Source organism: Nannobrachium achirus, assembly GCF_963921795.1.
Source record: "Nannobrachium achirus genome assembly, chromosome: 9".
NCBI lineage: Eukaryota > Metazoa > Chordata > Actinopteri > Myctophiformes > Myctophidae > Nannobrachium > Nannobrachium achirus.
This window is the reverse complement of record NC_137818.1, coordinates 24,567,349-24,585,801: the sequence shown is the minus strand read 5'-3', so window position 1 is coordinate 24,585,801 and position 18,453 is coordinate 24,567,349. Positions and strand designations below refer to the sequence as shown.

General features: G+C 41.3%; 1 protein-coding gene across 1 annotated transcript in view; it reads left to right on the top strand.

Moving 5' to 3' along the window:
• sema3b (sema domain, immunoglobulin domain (Ig), short basic domain, secreted, (semaphorin) 3B) overlaps positions 1–9,947 on the top strand; it is a gene marked incomplete at both ends in the record, with an annotated part of 32,476 nt that extends 22,529 nt beyond the window's left edge. Inside the window, 9 exons of the mRNA XM_080733171.1 lie at positions 356–425; positions 1,061–1,205; positions 4,196–4,415; positions 4,815–4,906; positions 5,039–5,080; positions 5,408–5,565; positions 5,894–5,949; positions 8,761–8,900; positions 9,435–9,947. Of these exons, the coding sequence (XP_080589297.1) occupies positions 356–425; positions 1,061–1,205; positions 4,196–4,415; positions 4,815–4,906; positions 5,039–5,080; positions 5,408–5,565; positions 5,894–5,949; positions 8,761–8,900; positions 9,435–9,947 (1,436 nt within the window). The remainder of the gene's footprint in view (positions 1–355; positions 426–1,060; positions 1,206–4,195; positions 4,416–4,814; positions 4,907–5,038; positions 5,081–5,407; positions 5,566–5,893; positions 5,950–8,760; positions 8,901–9,434) is intronic.
• Positions 9,948–18,453: the final 8,506 nt, after the last annotated feature.

Genomic DNA, 18,453 nt, shown 5'->3' with positions numbered 1-18,453 from the left:
CAATAGTAACAATTATGTTTGTAGTGAAAGCAAATCTAGTTAAACTTAGTTCCTGGACTGAAGAGGTTTCCAACCCCCTGCTCCAGGCTACAATGATGTGTGTCCTCCTGGCCTGCTGTGACCTGCACTTATCAGTGAAATGTCATGTTGTTGGACATGACCACAGGGCTATGTTTATCTTTCTCTTGACCTCTGACTTCTCAACTGTCACCTCTGACCTGTGTGTGTGTGTGTGTGTGTGTGTGTGTGTGTGTGTGTGTGTGTGTGTGTGTGTGTGTGTGTGTGTGTGTGTGTGTGTGTGTGTGTGTGTGTGTGTGTGTGTGTGTGTGTGTGTGTGTGTGCGTGCATACATCAGGCGATGTATTCCTTCTGCAGACGAGGGACAGGAAGAACCCTCTGGTCTACACTGTCTTCTCCACTTCCAGGTCAGAGTTCACTCACTGTGGATGTGTCTGTGAGAGCGTCTGAGAGAAAAGTGAAAATGGATTTAATCAATGGCCATGCATGCTACATGCCCCCCCCCCCCCCACACACACACACACACACACACACAATAAAAAAGGCCATAGATTAATTTATACTTTGTCGAATGACCCTTTCAACAGAAAGTTTAGAAAGATCACTTTCTAAACATTGGAGCATTTCATTTGAGATTGTGAGAGAGGGAATAGCAAGTGAAATTGAGAGTTGAAGCATGTGAGAGATAGAGATAGTGATAGAGATAGCCATAGTTTATATCTCTATAGTCTAAACTAGTGACTTTTCTGTTTTCGCTCTACATTAAATATCTCAGCTGAAAATAGCCAAGATCAATAGCAGAAAATAGTGCTATCTACAAGCAAGGTTGCATTGCGACGCATTGTGAGCTTGTAGATCTGCCATTTTCTGTGGTGAAAGCTTTCCCCAACAATACGGATGCTGGGGTTTAAGTGGTTAAGTATGTGCTTTGTGAGAGAAATGGGAAAGAGAGTGATAGGAGGAGAGAGAGAGAGAGAATTTTAATCACTCCATTTAGTGTTTGTTTTTCTGTGGTACTGATCTCCTGACTCTCTCCCAGCAGCAGTGTATTTAAAGGCTCAGCCGTGTGTCTTTACACCATGAATGACATCCGGAGAGCCTTCCTGGGGCCATTCGCCCACAAAGAGGGGCCCAACTATCAGTGGGTCCCGTTCCAGGGAAAGGTCCCCTACCCTCGCCCTGGCATGGTGAGTAAATACAATAGAATACAATAGAGTTGCACAGATTTGCAAAGAATGAAGGTGGTCTATTTGTTTCCACACCAAGAATGATAACTATAATAACAATAACTTAGCAGTAAAATAAAATGCTCAGTGATGATGTAATTGAGTATATAGCATCCACAACGATGAACGATAAAGTTCAAACTCCAAAATGCAATTCTAATATATTTGAAAAATATTTTCGTAATTTCTGCACGTTTTAAATCACCATTCTGTAGTTCATAATGTACTATAAGCTTGTATCTAGTATCTATCTACACTTCCATCATGCTGAAATGCTGCTTCATGCAGTGCTATCTAGACCAGTGATTATCAACCGTATTCATTTCAAGGACCCCCATTTTGCTATGCATTAACAACTTGGGAGCCAAACTCGTTCAGGGACGAGTTATGGCCACTAGGTGTCCCCCTGCCAAAAGGAAGTTACCTCGTTCACAGACGAGGCAACAAACAGTTAACTCTATGAGCCTGCAGCTGCCCTTAGAATGACCTGAGTCCATTACGTCACCCAGTCAGTGCAGGCAGCTCTTCTGGGGGACAAATCACGGAAGCACTTAACATTGCTTTAGATTCTACTTTGAAACATAAGAACGGCTTTATCTAAGAATGAAGTGGAAAACAGCCCCAGGGAAGCAGAGAGCAGATTTTTTCACGGCGACACTTTACCGCGATTTTACCGCGATTTTTGGATTTTAGTTTCGCGAGCGTTTGTAAACAAATGGATTATCCTCCTCAATCGTCTCTGGACACGCACGTGCACACGCACGAAGCTTGCGAGGCACGTGAAAACAAAGCGTAAGTCAATGGTGGCAGCAGCAACAGCTATAAATGTTAGAAACCTTGGCTTCCGTTGTGTTAAGACACAGAGACCCATTTGATACTATTTCTATCCCGTGGCGCTCCATTCTAGAGTACACTGTGAAATCCTCAGTGTTAAATTAGCTCTGAGAGTTTACATGGGCTCCCTCAAGAACCCCTGAGGGTCCCCGGACCCCATGCACGTTGAAAAGCAGTGCTCTAGCAGACCTCATAACATTTAAACCTTCCTGAGCTGCTCTATGCAGACCGTTTGAGGAGCAGGGGCTCAAGGAGCAGTGGCAGCGCTCCTGTAGCTAACCCTCCTCTGCCTGAAACCTTCCACACAATCCCACAATCCTCTCAATGGTTGGTCATTAGTGTTCTTACTGGACATTCAGCTAAGAATCAGCAGGATTTCTCACACAGCTTTTTACAGCTATTAGCTAGCACAACCATTTCCATTGTGTGGCTCCTGAACCTGCATTTGACCTTCAGTAAACCCTCCCACTTTTCTCACACCATATCACCTCACTGGACTGCGGACTGTAGAGAATGAATAATGAGTAATTTTTTTTTACAGGAAAAAAAGAAATACCAGATCATTATTAAATATCTCCCTTTAGGGATCAGTACAGTATAAATACATTTATATAAAAAGATGTGAGTCTCTGACATCAGCAAACCTCAATGTAATGTAATGTAATGTAATGTAATGCAAGCAGGGTATACTGTCATTTCCCGTTTTATACTGACTTTTTTTTTGCCCACTGACCAACCTTCTGTCATAATATAATCACTTCACTGCACAGTAAAATAAACAAAGGAAATCTATAATTCTGGCAAAAGAATTAAATAAAAGATACCACCCTGGGGCTGGAATTTTGATGACAGAATTTGGCTGCATGTTGAGTATCGCACCATAATCAGCTCACTGTGGCCTGCCTGCTGGACACACAGCGAAACCCCAGCGTTCATTTAACTCTGCAGTGGACCCAAATGGACCCTTAAGATGAAAGGGTCCATTGGAGACCTTATAGGTCCGCCTGGGTTCATTTTTGCACTTAAATGAACACTGGAGATTTTACTGTGTGGTCAGTGGTTTGGCACACTTTAGCGCGTGTGTGTGTGCGCGCGCGCGCGTGCGTGTGTGCATGCATGCGTGTGATGAATTTAGTCTCCACACCAACTATTAATTGCTGCCAGGAAAGATTTTCCTCCACCGTACCAAACGGTATATGATTACAAAACGTGTTATACATTTTTCATTCTCGGGCAACCGAGTGGGCGTTCCCTTTTCTTTGACGATGGCTTGCCAGATTGTACATTTTTTGCCTTGACCAGAGAAGCCTGCACTGGTGTGATATTGAATACAGTCATTAATCCTTTACGTTATAATGGGGTTGCTGGGATTATTTGAGTACTTTGACGTACCAAGCCACAGTCTAAATCTTATTAGATATAAGAAATAGGCACTACACACAATCCATAATTCTCTGTAAAGCCTAATTTCCAATTAAAATGACGTTGTTTAACACAGGGATATTTGAACAAGGGTATGATTGTATAAGAATGTATTTTCCAGATGCCTGCTTTTGACATTCACTTTCAATTTCCAATTAACCACTTGAGCTCTTCAAAAAAAATACATAAATAAGGAAAATAGCAGACTCACGATGTGTCATGACACAACGTTTCGGGAATTGTAGATCGTAAGATGGAAGTTGTTGCTTTCAATAATTCAAAATTAAGGATGACTGTGTTGTAAAACTGAATGCCTAGTTAAGAGAAGGAACTCAGAATATCTAGAAAGATAAATCCTACTCTATCAATTCTCTCAAGGAATGAAAGAACGTTTATTTTAATGAATTGCATTTTTATAGCGCTTTTCCAAGTGCTCAAAGCGCTTTACAATGGTTCATTCATTCATACATTGGGAATTTTGTTATGATCTCTCAGAATACATCATTCTCAAGCTTAATCTGAAAACAGTTATAAGATGAACATGTATAGCTGAGCTCATCGCCAACTATCAACAGAGATACCTCACTCTCTCGGTGACACTTGGTGCAGCCAAGGTACACAAAGTGTGAAAACCCTCCAGTGCAGTTTAAGCCAATGAAATCAAAGTCTCTTCCTTCCTTCCTCTCTCCCTTTAGTGCCCCAGTAAGACGTTCGGCAGCTTTGAGTCCACTAAGGGCTTCCCTGACGATGTGATCCAGTTTGCCCGGCACCACCCTCTGATGTTTAACCCAGTGTACCCTCTGAACCGCCGGCCCATCTTCCTCAGAACCAACGTGGATTACAGCTTCACTCAGATCGCTGTGGACCGCGTGGGAGCCGCAGATGGACAGTATGATGTCATGTTTATTGGAACAGGTGAGTTTACAACGTTTGTGTTTGACCACTTAAGTTTAAGTGGTTAAACACAAACACAAGTTTTAAGTCTTAAACCCTATATGCTTGGTTAACTGGGGTCCCCCAGTGCTCTGGACATGGCCCACTCCTTTTGTCCCTCTGCATCAAATATCTTTGCCGAAGCGTTGCAAGCCATAAGTCTATTTCCACCAAATGTTCACCCCAGCCCAGATAGGGACGCTAGGGTTCTTAGTAGTTGTGTATGGGTGTGCAGCTGTGTGTGTGCATAGTACTGTGTACAAGCTTGTGTGTGTACATATATATTGTGCATGTGTGTCTGTGTTTGTTGTGATTGAGTCTTGACATGTGCTTTATTGTACAGCATTACGGGATACTGTATGTGTATACCTTTTTCTGCAGACAAGGGAACAGTACTTAAAGTGATCGGTGTCCCCAAGGAGAGCTGGAACAACATGGAGGAACTACTACTGGAAGAACTGGAGGTCTTCAAGGTGAGATAGACCTAGAATAGAATTGTTGTTATTATAATTATTATGTATTATTATATTAGAGTATACAACAGTATTATATACACGTGTTATTTAACCATGTCATTGATTAGTTTGATGTCCTCTGTTCTTCAGGATGCATCATCGATCAGCAACATGCAGATCTCTTCAAAACGGGTAAGACACACACGCGCACGCACGCACGCACGCACGCACGCACGCACGCACGCACGCACGCACGCACGCACGCACGCACGCACGCACGCACGCACGCACGCACACACACACACACACACACACACACACACACACACACACACACACACACTACTGTCCACACTAGAGCATGTGACATATGTCATCACTGGTCAAGTGCATATAATATACATGTACTGTACCACCAAGTAAATGATCCTAAATGTTACCTGCATGGCAAATGCATACATTATGACTTTGATATTGGACAAGCTCACATCTCTCTCCCTTCTCTCTTGTCGTCCACAGCAACAGCTGTATGTGGCCTCAGACACAGGCATAGCCCAGGTTCCCCTGCATCGCTGCAGTGTCTATGGGAAGGCCTGCGCTGAGTGCTGCCTGGCCAGAGATCCCTACTGCGCCTGGGACGGCACCTCCTGCACACGCTACCTACCCAACACCAAGAGGTACCATGGTACACAGTCAACTCCTCAGTGGCAATGTAACTCTCTCTGAGGGTGTACAATACCAAATGGACCGGGCCATTTGGTTTGATGTGTTCACTCTCGGAGTTATAAATTGATAAATAAACATTTTTACATTTTACTGTGTATAAAATGAAAATATATATTCCACTGTCAAAAAGAATAGAATATAGAAAAGCCATACAAATGGCATCAAACCAAAGCCAAAACAACACACCAGGGACCTTATTGACAAATACATCATTTATTTGTGGTTTCTTTGACATAATTCCATTGCTGTGTAATAAAACACTTGAACATTGTTTTATAGGCGCTTCCGTCGCCAGGACGTGAGGAACGGAGACCCCAATACCTTGTGTTCTGGAGGTAAGACTCAGTGTGCTGCATCTCTTTTACATTATCTGTTAATAACCCACTATCACTGAAAGGCTCTTCGTCAGCTATCTGACTGAACTCACATGAGTACAACTATTCATCACCATGGTAAGGTTCTCTGAACTTTTGGATAGCATCTATAATGGTAGTCATTGTGAACCTCTCCTTTTATGCATAGAAAATCCTCATTTCTTTCATGGACATGTCACCACAGTGCGGCTGTAGGTCAGGAAACATGCAATAAAGCTCAGGCCTTCTATAATGGCTATTTTTTTAAGCAATCCCTCACTCCCACGCTTACGAGCTTACGAGCATTGAGTGCTTCAGTGTCTGATATGTCGCTAACCACTGAGCCACTGCCAAAAAACCCTCAACCCTTCACCTCAGGTGATCCCTCATCTCAGCCGACAATACCAGCATTCTGTTTCCATCTGTCACTCTGCCACATAACTGAATCAAGCTAATCGCTTGCACAGAGTGAGTGAACCGGCCGCTAACACAATTACATCACGTGGCATGTGAGACACAGTCAGTGTCCAGTAAGAACAAAGAAGGTCAAAGTGATTGTGTCCTTTTCAGTCACCTCATATTGCATATTTTATTTCCATATACTGTATGCTTCTGTATAAGTAAACCCGAGGGAGAGATGAGGGAATGGGAAGTCGTTCGGATCGGCAGTTGTCCAAAAATCTATCTATAAATTGCAGAGACCTGTGTGTGTCTGACTGTCTCGGACATAACTCGGACAATGTCCCACCAATTAACTTCAAACTCAGCGTGTGTTGCTGATTACACAGAATGGTTTGTGCTGAGTGGGATTACCATTTATTCAGTCTGACAGTTTTGGCAAGATAAAGCATTTATTGCTATGATATTGCATTCAATTTGCCGCCGGTGTGACTTTGATCCTGTGGTACTACAGATTATCTGTGCAAGCTTGACACAGAATCTGACACCACTAACCCCCCAGAAGTAGAGTGAAGTTATTACATAAACAATAAACATAACAGTAAAGCCTTCTCAGGGATATGTTATGATATACTGTAATACAATCCACCGAAATTCATACAGTTAACATACTGACATAGCAAAGAAATAAATGCCCTGTGAAGAGGCTGGGGAGGTGGAGTGAGTTTGGTCACTGAGAAGCTTCAGAAGAGTGCTCTGACTTATGCTGAGCATGTGTAGTATGGCATTCTAAAAGACCGCCTAGATTGAACCATTAGGTTTGAGGGCGTATGTGTTAACTTGTTAATGAATAAAGTTGGAGGGTGACTAATCGTGAGGAACAGCCTAGGTGCTGTGCCTGTCTGAAATATCACAATGCTCCATTATAAAGTGGTAGCGTGAACAGAAGATTATTTTACAAGACAGTTTATAGAGCTCTCTGATGTCATCAATATGACATCATAGTACTGACACCATGGCCTCCAAGGCTTGCGTTCCCAATGGGCATGCCTATATTATGTACTATCACATCATACTATATGTACTAGTAAGACGCCTCAGGGCGACACGCGACCGAGGTTGCGCCAATTCTTGGCCATCTGGCCAGTGATGTATATCGGGCCGGTTACCTATATATGGAGACCCCTGGTACCCATATATGGAGATCCATGTATGTATTTAGTACATCCCTTTTATGCCCATACATGGAGATTCCTCTCTGAACCAGCCACACAGATATGGGCTGTCTTCCTCCATATATGGGCATTCCAATATAGATATGGGATTAATATTGATGACATCAGGGATCTTCATAAATGGGCATAAAAGGGATTCTTGGGAATACCCAGACTTTTACATAGGTGATGTCGCCTATGATATCACCTGTGATGTCACAGTGATGTGTCAGGGGAACCACAGTGTCAGGCGTTATAGACAGACAGATACGGAAAGATGTGCCGGTTTTCATAGTAAACTTGCGACCTACGGTCGCAATAATGGTAAGTACTGTACCATATCAGTCAGGTACACATTGGGGTTTGTAGATTAGTTTTTTTTGTTCTCCTGCACTCCTGTCGCCAATGATTCTCATGTGTGCAACGTTTTGGCTTAAATACAAAGCAATTTAAAAGTTTGACTGACTATGGGAATGATGGCAGTTGAATACATAAAGATGAAATAATTGACTATTTTCGGCAAAGAGATTTGGTGTAGGGGGGAAAAGTGCAGAGGTCAAGAGTTTAAGTGATTACATTTAAGATAAGATTTGGGGCATGGAGGATGACCTCTAGTCATTAATAACCTTCATCACCAACACTTGACTCATTTATGTCATCGCCTTACTGCCAGTGGGATGACATAAATGACTTCGAATGATGGAGACAATGAGGGCCCCTGTTTGGTGTTAGACACACTCACATGCTGGCCAAATAATGCTCTCACACACACAACTACTGAGGACGTCCATGCATTTCTCTTGAATAAAACTTCCTTGACGGGAAGCTGACATTGAACTTTCCGATCAATACCCTCGTTAATCAATACTGAGATTGAGAACGACTTGCTTGCAAGAGCGATAAGACTTACAAGAAAGGAAGGCTTGCATGAAAAGGGGGTCTTTGTTTCAAAGACATCAAAGCCGCAATTTAAATAGAATCCTTAATTTGCTCTTTCAAAAAGCTTGTCCCCGGTTCGATTCCCGGCTGTGTAAGATGTCCTTCCCCCTCTCTCTGCCCTCTGTCTTCCTGTCTCTCTGTTTTCTGTTCTATTTTCCCATCCGATCCTACACTGTCCAATTCTGTCACCATGCTGTGCTGTTGCTGATGCCTTTGTGTTTGTGTATGCTGCCCTCTGCAGACCACCACAAGCATCGCGTGACAGAGAGGAGGCTGTATGGTGTGGAGGGGAGCAGCACCTTCCTGGAGTGCATCCCCAAGTCCCTACAGGCCAGAGTCACCTGGACCTTCCAAAAGCATCCACAGAACCCCAGGGAAGAGGTGAGGACTGAAGGAGAGAGAGAGACACAAGCTAGGGAGGGGTGGAACGAGTGATGGTTTATGTGCATTTGTGAGAACAAAAAAATATTAAAAGAATGTCTTCTTCTAAACATAGTTATCCAAAGATTTGTCCGATATATATTCATGAAAAATAAAAAAAAACTCTCGCCACACTGTCTTCAAATGCAAGCGTACTTATTCATAAATTAACAACGTTTCGGTCTTTTAGTCCTTCATCAGGGTATCTTTATAAACCAGAGTGAGATAGACCAACTTTTAAAGGCTGCTTAACCTGCGGTGGAACAATCGGGTCCCACCCAAATTATGACATCACTTTTTTTACTCACTTTGACTTATATGACTAAAGGAGAACATTCAATCATAAACAAGGTTCAATAAAACAGTGCAAAAATAACATATCATTCAACATATTATAAATCATGACAGTACATATAATAAGGGCAAAATGCATTGGCTTGTCTTTTTTTCATTTTTTTTTTCATTTCATTTGATGTCTTTCTCCTTTTTTCCCAGGTGCGTCTAGATGACCGGGTCCTTCACACTGACAGAGGCCTCCTGATTCGCAGAGTCCTGAAGAGAGATATCGGCGTCTACCAATGCCATGCCATGGAACATGGCTTCACCCAGACCTTGCTGGGCATCACCCTGGAAGTAGTCCCCTCCACGTCCGCCTCCATCTCCAACCTGCCCTCTGACGCCCCCGTCCGATTGGACCCCCGCAGCGGAGGCGGACCTCCTTCGACCAATCAGAAGCTTTGGTACCGGGACTTCATGCAGCTGGTGGATCACCCCAACTTGAGCACCGTCGATCAGATATGCGAGCAGGTTTGGGCGCGCAAGAGTGCGGCGGAGCAATCAGAAAAGGGCCAGTCGGCGCCAGTGAAACAAGTCCCGTCCCTGGGACCTGCAGTTCGGCCTGCCGCCAACAAGAAGTGGAAACATCTTCAGGACATTCGGAAGGGTCGGAACCGCCGAACCCACGATGGGAAACCCAATCCACGGGCTCCACGTAGTGCAGGGGAGTAACAATAGGGAGAGGGGGAGCAAAGTGACTGATACGGAGAGAAAGAAAGGTGAAATGTAGATGGCAGGAAGGTGGAAAATGATAGAGATTGAAAGTGACCAAGAACTTCTGGAGGTGTTGAAACAAACACACACACGCACACGCACACACACACACACACACACACACACACACACACACACACACACACACACACACACACACACACACACACACACACACACACACCTATACATACACACACAAATACCTGACACAAGCACATTCTTAAACACAGTTACACTGAAAACGCATACAGACACACACGTGTCATAACACCTCAGCACCTCCTCTGTTGTGCATATTTATCTACGGATGCCCCCACTAAATCCAACCTCTGATGCCCTGCACCCGGCTTCACCATCACCCCCCGTCACCCCTAAATCCTTGTACCACCAGCTAACTCCTGCATGTATAGCCTTACTGCCCATTTTGCCCTTGATTCTGCACGAGCCCTTTACTCAGATCCAGTAGCATACAGTAGTTGAGTGTATATGCAGGTATATGGGAGGCTGCCCACCTCTTCCACCTATCATTCCCATTAGTACTGACGATATGGAACTGACTATATGGATGATGGGGACATGCTTTCTCAGTCCAAGAACCACTAGTAGTATTACAGTGAATAGTGGGCAAGCAAGCACAAATCCACCTTTTCAACAGTACAGCATCCTCTTAGATTGGGTGTAGAAAACAAACCCTGAATACTACCACTGACGCAAATTTGGAAGTGTGGGTGAGATCACAATATGGCTACCACCTCCACAACGACCACTACGCGTAAACGCATGGCCCCTGGACAAAGACTGCCCTGAAATCTGTATGGATGAACACTCCTGGTGACTTGTCCCAGTAGAAGACTGGAGAATGGTTTCAAGTTTGGGTAGAGGTGGTGAGAATTGTCTCTCTGAACTGGAATATACTGGAAATTGGAAAATGAGGGCTTCTGACTGGAATAATGGAAGTGAATTATGTGCAGGTTGTACACATACATTTTGTGAGAACGATCAAGGGGTGTACTGTACTTCCTGCAAATTGCAACAGAAAATCTATGTTTACTGATGAACATGTTAACTATTAGTCAGTATAAGTTGTCTGACTCTCATTGTCATCACATAGAGCCTGAGATCACTTCATCTGTCCACATGGGATCCCTCTGGGATGAGATACCCACTTACAGCATACAAGCTTGGGGTAGCAATACAAAAACTACAATTTGTATGTATAAAAGAAAGTAAATATACATTCATGAAGTTAAGTTAATTAGTTAATCATTCTGATATAAAAGAATATATAAGTATTTTGACGTAACTGGAATATGAAATGATTAAAAAACATTTAATTACAAATGTATTGCAAGAAAACGAATCCACCGGGTCCCTTTGTACTAAAACAGGCAACGGGAAATTAACCATCACTTGCATTTATTAAGACTTTAGACATAAATGACATATTGATTAGACTGGAACATTCGAAAGAGTTTCTATTGCAATTTGAGTGGGGTCATGTCCTATAATGTCACTTTGAATAATGGTACTGTGAGGCATGTAGAGGCATGTTACTAACAAAAGGTACACAGCATAATACCGTCATGGTAGGGGAGCAAGCTAATCGGTTAAAATCACGACAGAGAATGGATTGAAAAGGTTTATGGGGCTCCATAGTATGAATCCTACGGTTGGTAGCGCTTTACTTTACAGTGGTCACATATTTCATTATTTTACATAGATGTATCTATACCCCTGAATAATGTCAATGTGAAGTAAAGTATTACCAAGCAACACTATGGAGGAGCTCGCTAAGACATGATTACAAGAAAGGTGATGATTCTCCAATACAACCCGATTTGGATATGCTAAAGCCCAATATTATCTCTGCAGTACAGTATATCAAAATGTTCCTAAGCTGAAAAAAAGAAAAAGAAAACATGCAGCCTTAAACAGAAAACTGGAAGAAATATTTCATGCCTTTTTAAATTCACACTCAATTTCAGCGCTACTGGAAAGGATAAGACAATGCTGTTTTGGTTTGAATCCTGGACTATTAATGGAATCAAAAGCCTGGTATATTGTGTACGACTGGGAACAAAATGCATTTCCTTTTCCAACCGGGAGACGAGCGGGTGTAAATATGGTGACTTGAGTGTGAAGAAGAGAGAAGAGTGTGTTTGGGGAGACAAACCGTACAGAAATCGTAGTGGACTCTAACTATGACAACCCATGATTTATGGGCTTCATCATATTAGCATGATATTTATGAGTGATTTTATGATTTATTGTTTTTTTTTATTATAAATGTCTTGCTCTTTTACACTGTTATTGCATTATGTTGTTTGTAATGTACAGTATGGATAAATGCAAATGCTAGATTGAGACAAATCTGTCTCACACACACACACACACACACACACACACACACACACACACACACACACACACACACACACACACACACACACACACACACACACAGAATAAACTGCACCTAAACTTTTCCTGTTATGCTACACGCTCTGTTATCACTGTTTGCAAATTACCTTTGATAATTGTCAGAATCACTCTTTCCACTGCTTTTATTACAGAATTACAGTTGAACCATACAGTCCTTTGCTGCTTAACATCATCAACTCTCTTCCCATTTGACAGTACGGACCCGTAGGGTCTTCCTATTCGCTGTCTGTAGTCCTATAGTTCTCCCTGTGTAATATGTATTACATGTATACTATAATGATTGCTACCCTGATGGGGCAGTACAGAAAAACCCATTTGTTGGTCTTACGTGGTAAACAGTGTCCCCTTGTGTCCATTATGTGTATAGGCCTGATTCCAGAGCTAATCTGTGGTACAATGACATGTAATTTTTGTCTAATCTGTTTGTGTGGGAGAAGATGAATCGCTTTGTAAGAGAGAACACACTTTTATCTTTTACATTCATGAGTTTCATGAATATAATATCCCCTTTATTATGACTGGTATTATGGGCCTTATTTGTACTGCTAATTGGAGTTGGCGTATTTGACCGTGTGTTAAGGATTGGTAGAAGATAGTAGTAGCAGTAGTAGTAGTAGTAGTGTTGGTTTTAAATGATATGCAAACTGTATAACTAAATATTATTTTGACAGAAGTGAAATGTTGACTTGAAAGTCTTCGTGTTTATGATACTATATGTTGGTTGTTGCAGGCAGTACAAAGTAGGCCCATGTGTGGATTTGAGATGTATGGAATTATTTATATACCTGATCTAGAAAGATGTAATGAACTCTGAACTGACCAAGGTCTTTTGTTGAGGGGAGTCCCTCGGGGCTCTATTTAGTGTCTTTTTTGAAAATAGACGATCTATAACAGGGTTCCCCAATTAGTTTTCCCCAAGGGCCGAATTATGTCTAGGGTACCAAGCCGAGGGCCACAACATTGCAGGGGGCGACTGCGGCGTTCCTGCTACTCCAGCGACTGCGACAGTTCAGATATCGTCGTTGTCGGGTGAAAATCTTGTCCAAAACCATTCGTTTCGCATTCATCATTTTAAAATGTATTTAAACTAGTGAAAACAGCTGATCTACAAGCACACAACGCCTCGCACCGCGAGGCGTTGTGTGCTTGTAGATCTGCTGTTTTCACTACTTTTGTGCGACGGCCTTGTATGATTTGCGGAAGAACGTACAAATTTGGAGACACGAGATTTCCACCCGACAACGACGATATAGCCTACTAGTGTTGTTGCTGCTCTTATACCACCATTATTACTGGGGTTGGTGTGGGCCAGACAGTAGCCCCCCGCGGGCCGCAAATGGCCCGCGGGCCGCCTATTGGGGAACCCTGATCTATAAGCTTAGTTAGGTTGCAGATCATGTAGATCTGCCAGCTTGTAGATCTGCTATTGTCTACGAAGGTTTTCCCAAGAATACGGATGCTGGGGTTTAAGTGGTTAAATGGACAATCCACACAGTTTTGACACATGCTGAGAACAGATAAAATCACTGAGATAAAGGCAATAAGAAATCGTGTTCCGCTATATTACTGTGTAGGCCTATAAGATAGTCATGTGTACCCATACGGCTATAAGTATATGGATACACATGACTATTTATCCTGGGTCCCATTACATTGTATACATGTACCATTGCAATAGCCCTTGTTTAAACTGCAAAACAAAGGTTTTCACTTATTTTTGTTTGTTTTGGGGGAGTGTTGTTACACTTACAGGTCTCCATTAAAAATGCCAACTGTTGTCTTGTGCCCTTTTGAAATTGTGTGACCAATATTAGTGGCTGTTCACGTTTGATACCAGAGACAGAGGGAACGAGAGAGAGAGAGAGAGAGAGACAGAGAGAGAGAGAGAGGGGGAAGAAAGCACAATGTTGAATATTATTATTTCTATGTATTTATGTCTGAAGATAAGCTGGTACGTTGTGGATGTTTACTTTGTTTTCTTATCTATGTAGATTTGTCATCCGTACCCTTCTCACATTCTGCTGAACAAGGACTGCTAATATGTTTTTGTACTTTATAACCAAAGGGGTTCAAAGTAAACTCCCTGAATCCAGTGTCCAATTAGTCATCATTGTTGTTCACACTGCCCCCCAGTGGACACTGTTGTTATATCCCTTGCTATGTGACGCACCCCTGAATGATACACAGTAAAATCCTCAGTGTCAATTAACTCCAGAGTGTACAAAATGACTATATGATTTGGTTACATTTCTACACGGTTTAATTAATACTCAGTATTTACTGTGTAGCTCACAAAGAGTTTATGTTAGTGTGAAAGACGGAGAGACATGTAGATGGATGCATGTACTGTATGCACATACATATGCTTGTGATGTGTGTGTGTGTGTGTGTGTGTGTGTGTGTGTGTGTGTGTGTGTGTGTGTGTGTGTGTGTGTGTGTGTGTGCGCACGCTTCAGGGGACAGTAGAGTTGTGTATATAATGGTTGAGGTGCGTTTGTTTAGGGCAGTCTGTCACAGTTCAGAGGTTGCAGAGGCAGACATGAACATGGCACACTGTAATGCTCCCAGAGGTGTTTGTGAGTTGTCACATTGTTTTTGGTTAACACAATAAAATAAATACCCAGTTACTTTGATGCGTGGTCTGATCTGTTTTGTTATGAGTTTGTTAGACATACCCCAGATAGCAAAATATGAGTGAACTAGAAGCAATGCTCTTCCGAGCACAGGTCTCATACAGGTGAGGAATGTTGGTTGTGTTTTAGCATTATTTGTTATTGAGTGATCATCGAGGTGTGTAAAATAGATGTCAATATTCACTTAAAACCTTTTAGCATGCTAATGCTAAAAATGCTAATGCTAAAATGCTAATGCGAAAACTGCTAAAGCGAAAGATGATAATGCTAAAGCTAATAAAATGCTAATGCTAAAATGCTAATGGATGCAAAAAATGCTAATGTAAAAAATTCCAATGCTAATGCTGATGAAAATGCCAACCCGCTACACAAGGTTGCACACACTTAGCGAGCTGCAGGCACACTTAAAATTCCAACACTTGCACCACTGCACCTGAGCATTTGACAACAATTGTTTGATTTTTCCCTCCTCTAAATGTCCATCGTCATTGACAATGCATTGGGCGCTTAAAGTTAAATATTTCAAAAACTACACATTATTTCAAAGTAAAAATCTCAAGCATGCATGTCAACAGTAAGGTGGAACTTTTGAATTGTGAATCAAGTTACTCGGTTAAAATATGTAGGAACAGTGAGGTGCCAAAGTTTTCAGATTTAAGATTTAAAAATTAAATATCTCCAAAACTATGAAACATTTCAAAGTAAAACGTTCAAGTATGTTTGTCCACAGTTAGGTGAATTATAAAAAGTATGAATGGAGTTTCTAGGTGAACGTGTTTTTTTTAGGCGCACAAATCTGCCACTGAGCCCCATGTCAATAGTCAAGTTGTATAGCTCGTCAAGACGAACGTGTGGATGTGTGACACATTAATGTGCGACCCCTGGAACCCTAACTGTTTTGCATTTTTTTGCTACTTTCTACTTAATTCTAAATCTAACACTAGATTGTTCAAAGTGCGATTACTCGGACACCAGTAGGTTTTAAGCGCCCGTGTTTTAGTCTGTTCTATAGCTCACCAAGACGAACGCGTGGATATGAGTTTAATAAAAAAAAAGTCCGATTGACTTCAAAACCCCAAAAAAGATAAAAAACTATAGTAAGGCGTCAAAACATAGATTTTAAGTCTTAAATTTCAGATAGTGCCTATCTTTTGGTATGTTGTATAGCTCGTCGAGACGAACGTGTGGATGTGTTACACATTGCTGTGCGACCCCTGGAACCCTACTTTTTTTCAACAAATGCAATCCTAGATTTTTCAAAGTGCGATAACTCGGAAGCGCCTTAGTATGTTGTATAGCTCTTCAAGACGAACGCGTGGATATGAAATTAATTCATTTTTTTTCAGATTGTCTTCAAAACCCCCAAAATTACATAAGACTATAGTAAGGTGTAAAAACATAGATTTTAAGTCTTAAATTTCCGATAGTGCCTATCTTTTGGTATGTTGTATAGCTCGTCGAGACGAACGTGTGGATGTGTGACACATTGCTGTGCGACCCCTGGAACCCTACATTTTTTCGACAAATGCAATCCTAGATTTTTCAAAGTGCGATAACTCGGAAACCAATAGGTTTTAAGCGCCTGTCTCTTAGTATGTTGTACAGCTCTTCGAGACGAACGCGTGGATATGAAATTAATTCGTTTTTTTCAGATTGTCTTCAAAATCCCCAAAATTACATAAGACTATAGTAAGGCGTCAAAACATAGATTTTAAGTCTTAAATTTCCGATATTGCCAATCTTTTGGTATGTTGTATAGCTCGTCGAGACGAACGTGTGGATGTGTGACACATTGCTGTGCGACCCCTGGAACCCTACTTTTTTTCGACAAATGCAATCCTAGATTTTTCAAAGTGCGATAACTCGGAAACCAATAGGTTTTAAGCACCTGTCTCTTAGTATGTTGTATAGCTCTTCGAGACGAACGCGTGGATATGAAATTAATTCATTTTTTTCAGATTGTCTTCAAAACCCCCAAAATTATATAAGACTATAGTAAGGCGTCAAAACATAGATTTTAAGTCTTAAATTTCCGATAGTGCCAATCTTGTGGTATGTTGTATAGCTCTTCGAGACGAACGCGTGGATATGAAATTAATTAATTTTTTTCAGATTGTCTTCAAAATCCCCAAATTTACATAAGACCCCCTTTTCAAAATTGGTTGTACATGTAAGATATTTATGTATGTATTTATATATATACTGTATATGTAATAGTAGAACATAAATGTGGTTGCTGCATTTTATTTTTGAAGGACATAAAAACATAGATTTTAAGTCTTAAATTTCCGATAGTGCCAATCTTTTGGTATGTTGTATAGCTCTTCGAGACGAACGCGTGGATATGAAATTAATTCGTTTTTTTCAGATTGTCTTCAAAATCCCCAAAATTACATAAGACTATATAGTAAGGCGTCAAAACATAGATTTTAAGTCTTAAATTTCCGATAGTGCCTATCTTTTGGTATGTTGTATAGCTCGTCGAGACGAACGTGTGGATGTGTCACACAATGCTGTGCGACCCCTGGAACCCTACTTTTTTTCGACAAATGCAATCCTAGATTTTTCAAAGTGCGATAACTCGGAAACCAATAGGTTTTAAGCGCCTGTCTCTTAGTATGTTGTATAGCTCTTCGAGACGAACGCGTGGATATGAAATTAATTCATTTTTTTCAGATTGTCTTCAAAACCCCCAAAATTACATAAGACTATAGTAAGGCGTCAAAACATAGATTTTAAGTCTTAAATTTCCGATATTGCTTATCTTTTGGTATGTTGTATAGCTCGTCGAGACGAACGTGTGGATGTGTTACACAATGTTCTGCGACCCCTGGAACCCTACTTTTTTCTACAAATGCAATCCTAGATTTTTCAAAGTGCGATAACTCGGAAACCAATAGGTTTTAAGCGCCTGTCTCTTAGTATGTTGTATAGCTCTTTGAGACGAACGCGTGGATATGAAATTAATTCATTTTTTTCAGATTGTCTTCAAAACCCCCAAAATTATATAAGACGTCAAAACATAGATTTTAAGTCTTAAATTTCCGATAGTGCCAATCTTTTGGTATGTTGTATAGCTCTTCGAGACGAACGCGTGGATATGAAATTAATTCTTTTTTTTTCAGATTGTCTTCAAAATCCCCAAAATTACATAAGACTATAGTAAAGCGTCAAAACATAGATTTTAAGTCTTACATTTCCGATATTGCCTATCTTTTGGTATGTTGTATAGCTCGTCGAGACGAACGCGTGGATATGAAATTAATTTTTTTTTTTCAGATTGTCTTCAAAATCCCCAAATTTACATAAGAGTAAGGCGTCAAAACATAGATTTTAAGTCTTAAATTTCCGATATTGCCTATCTTTTGGTATGTTGTATAGCTCGT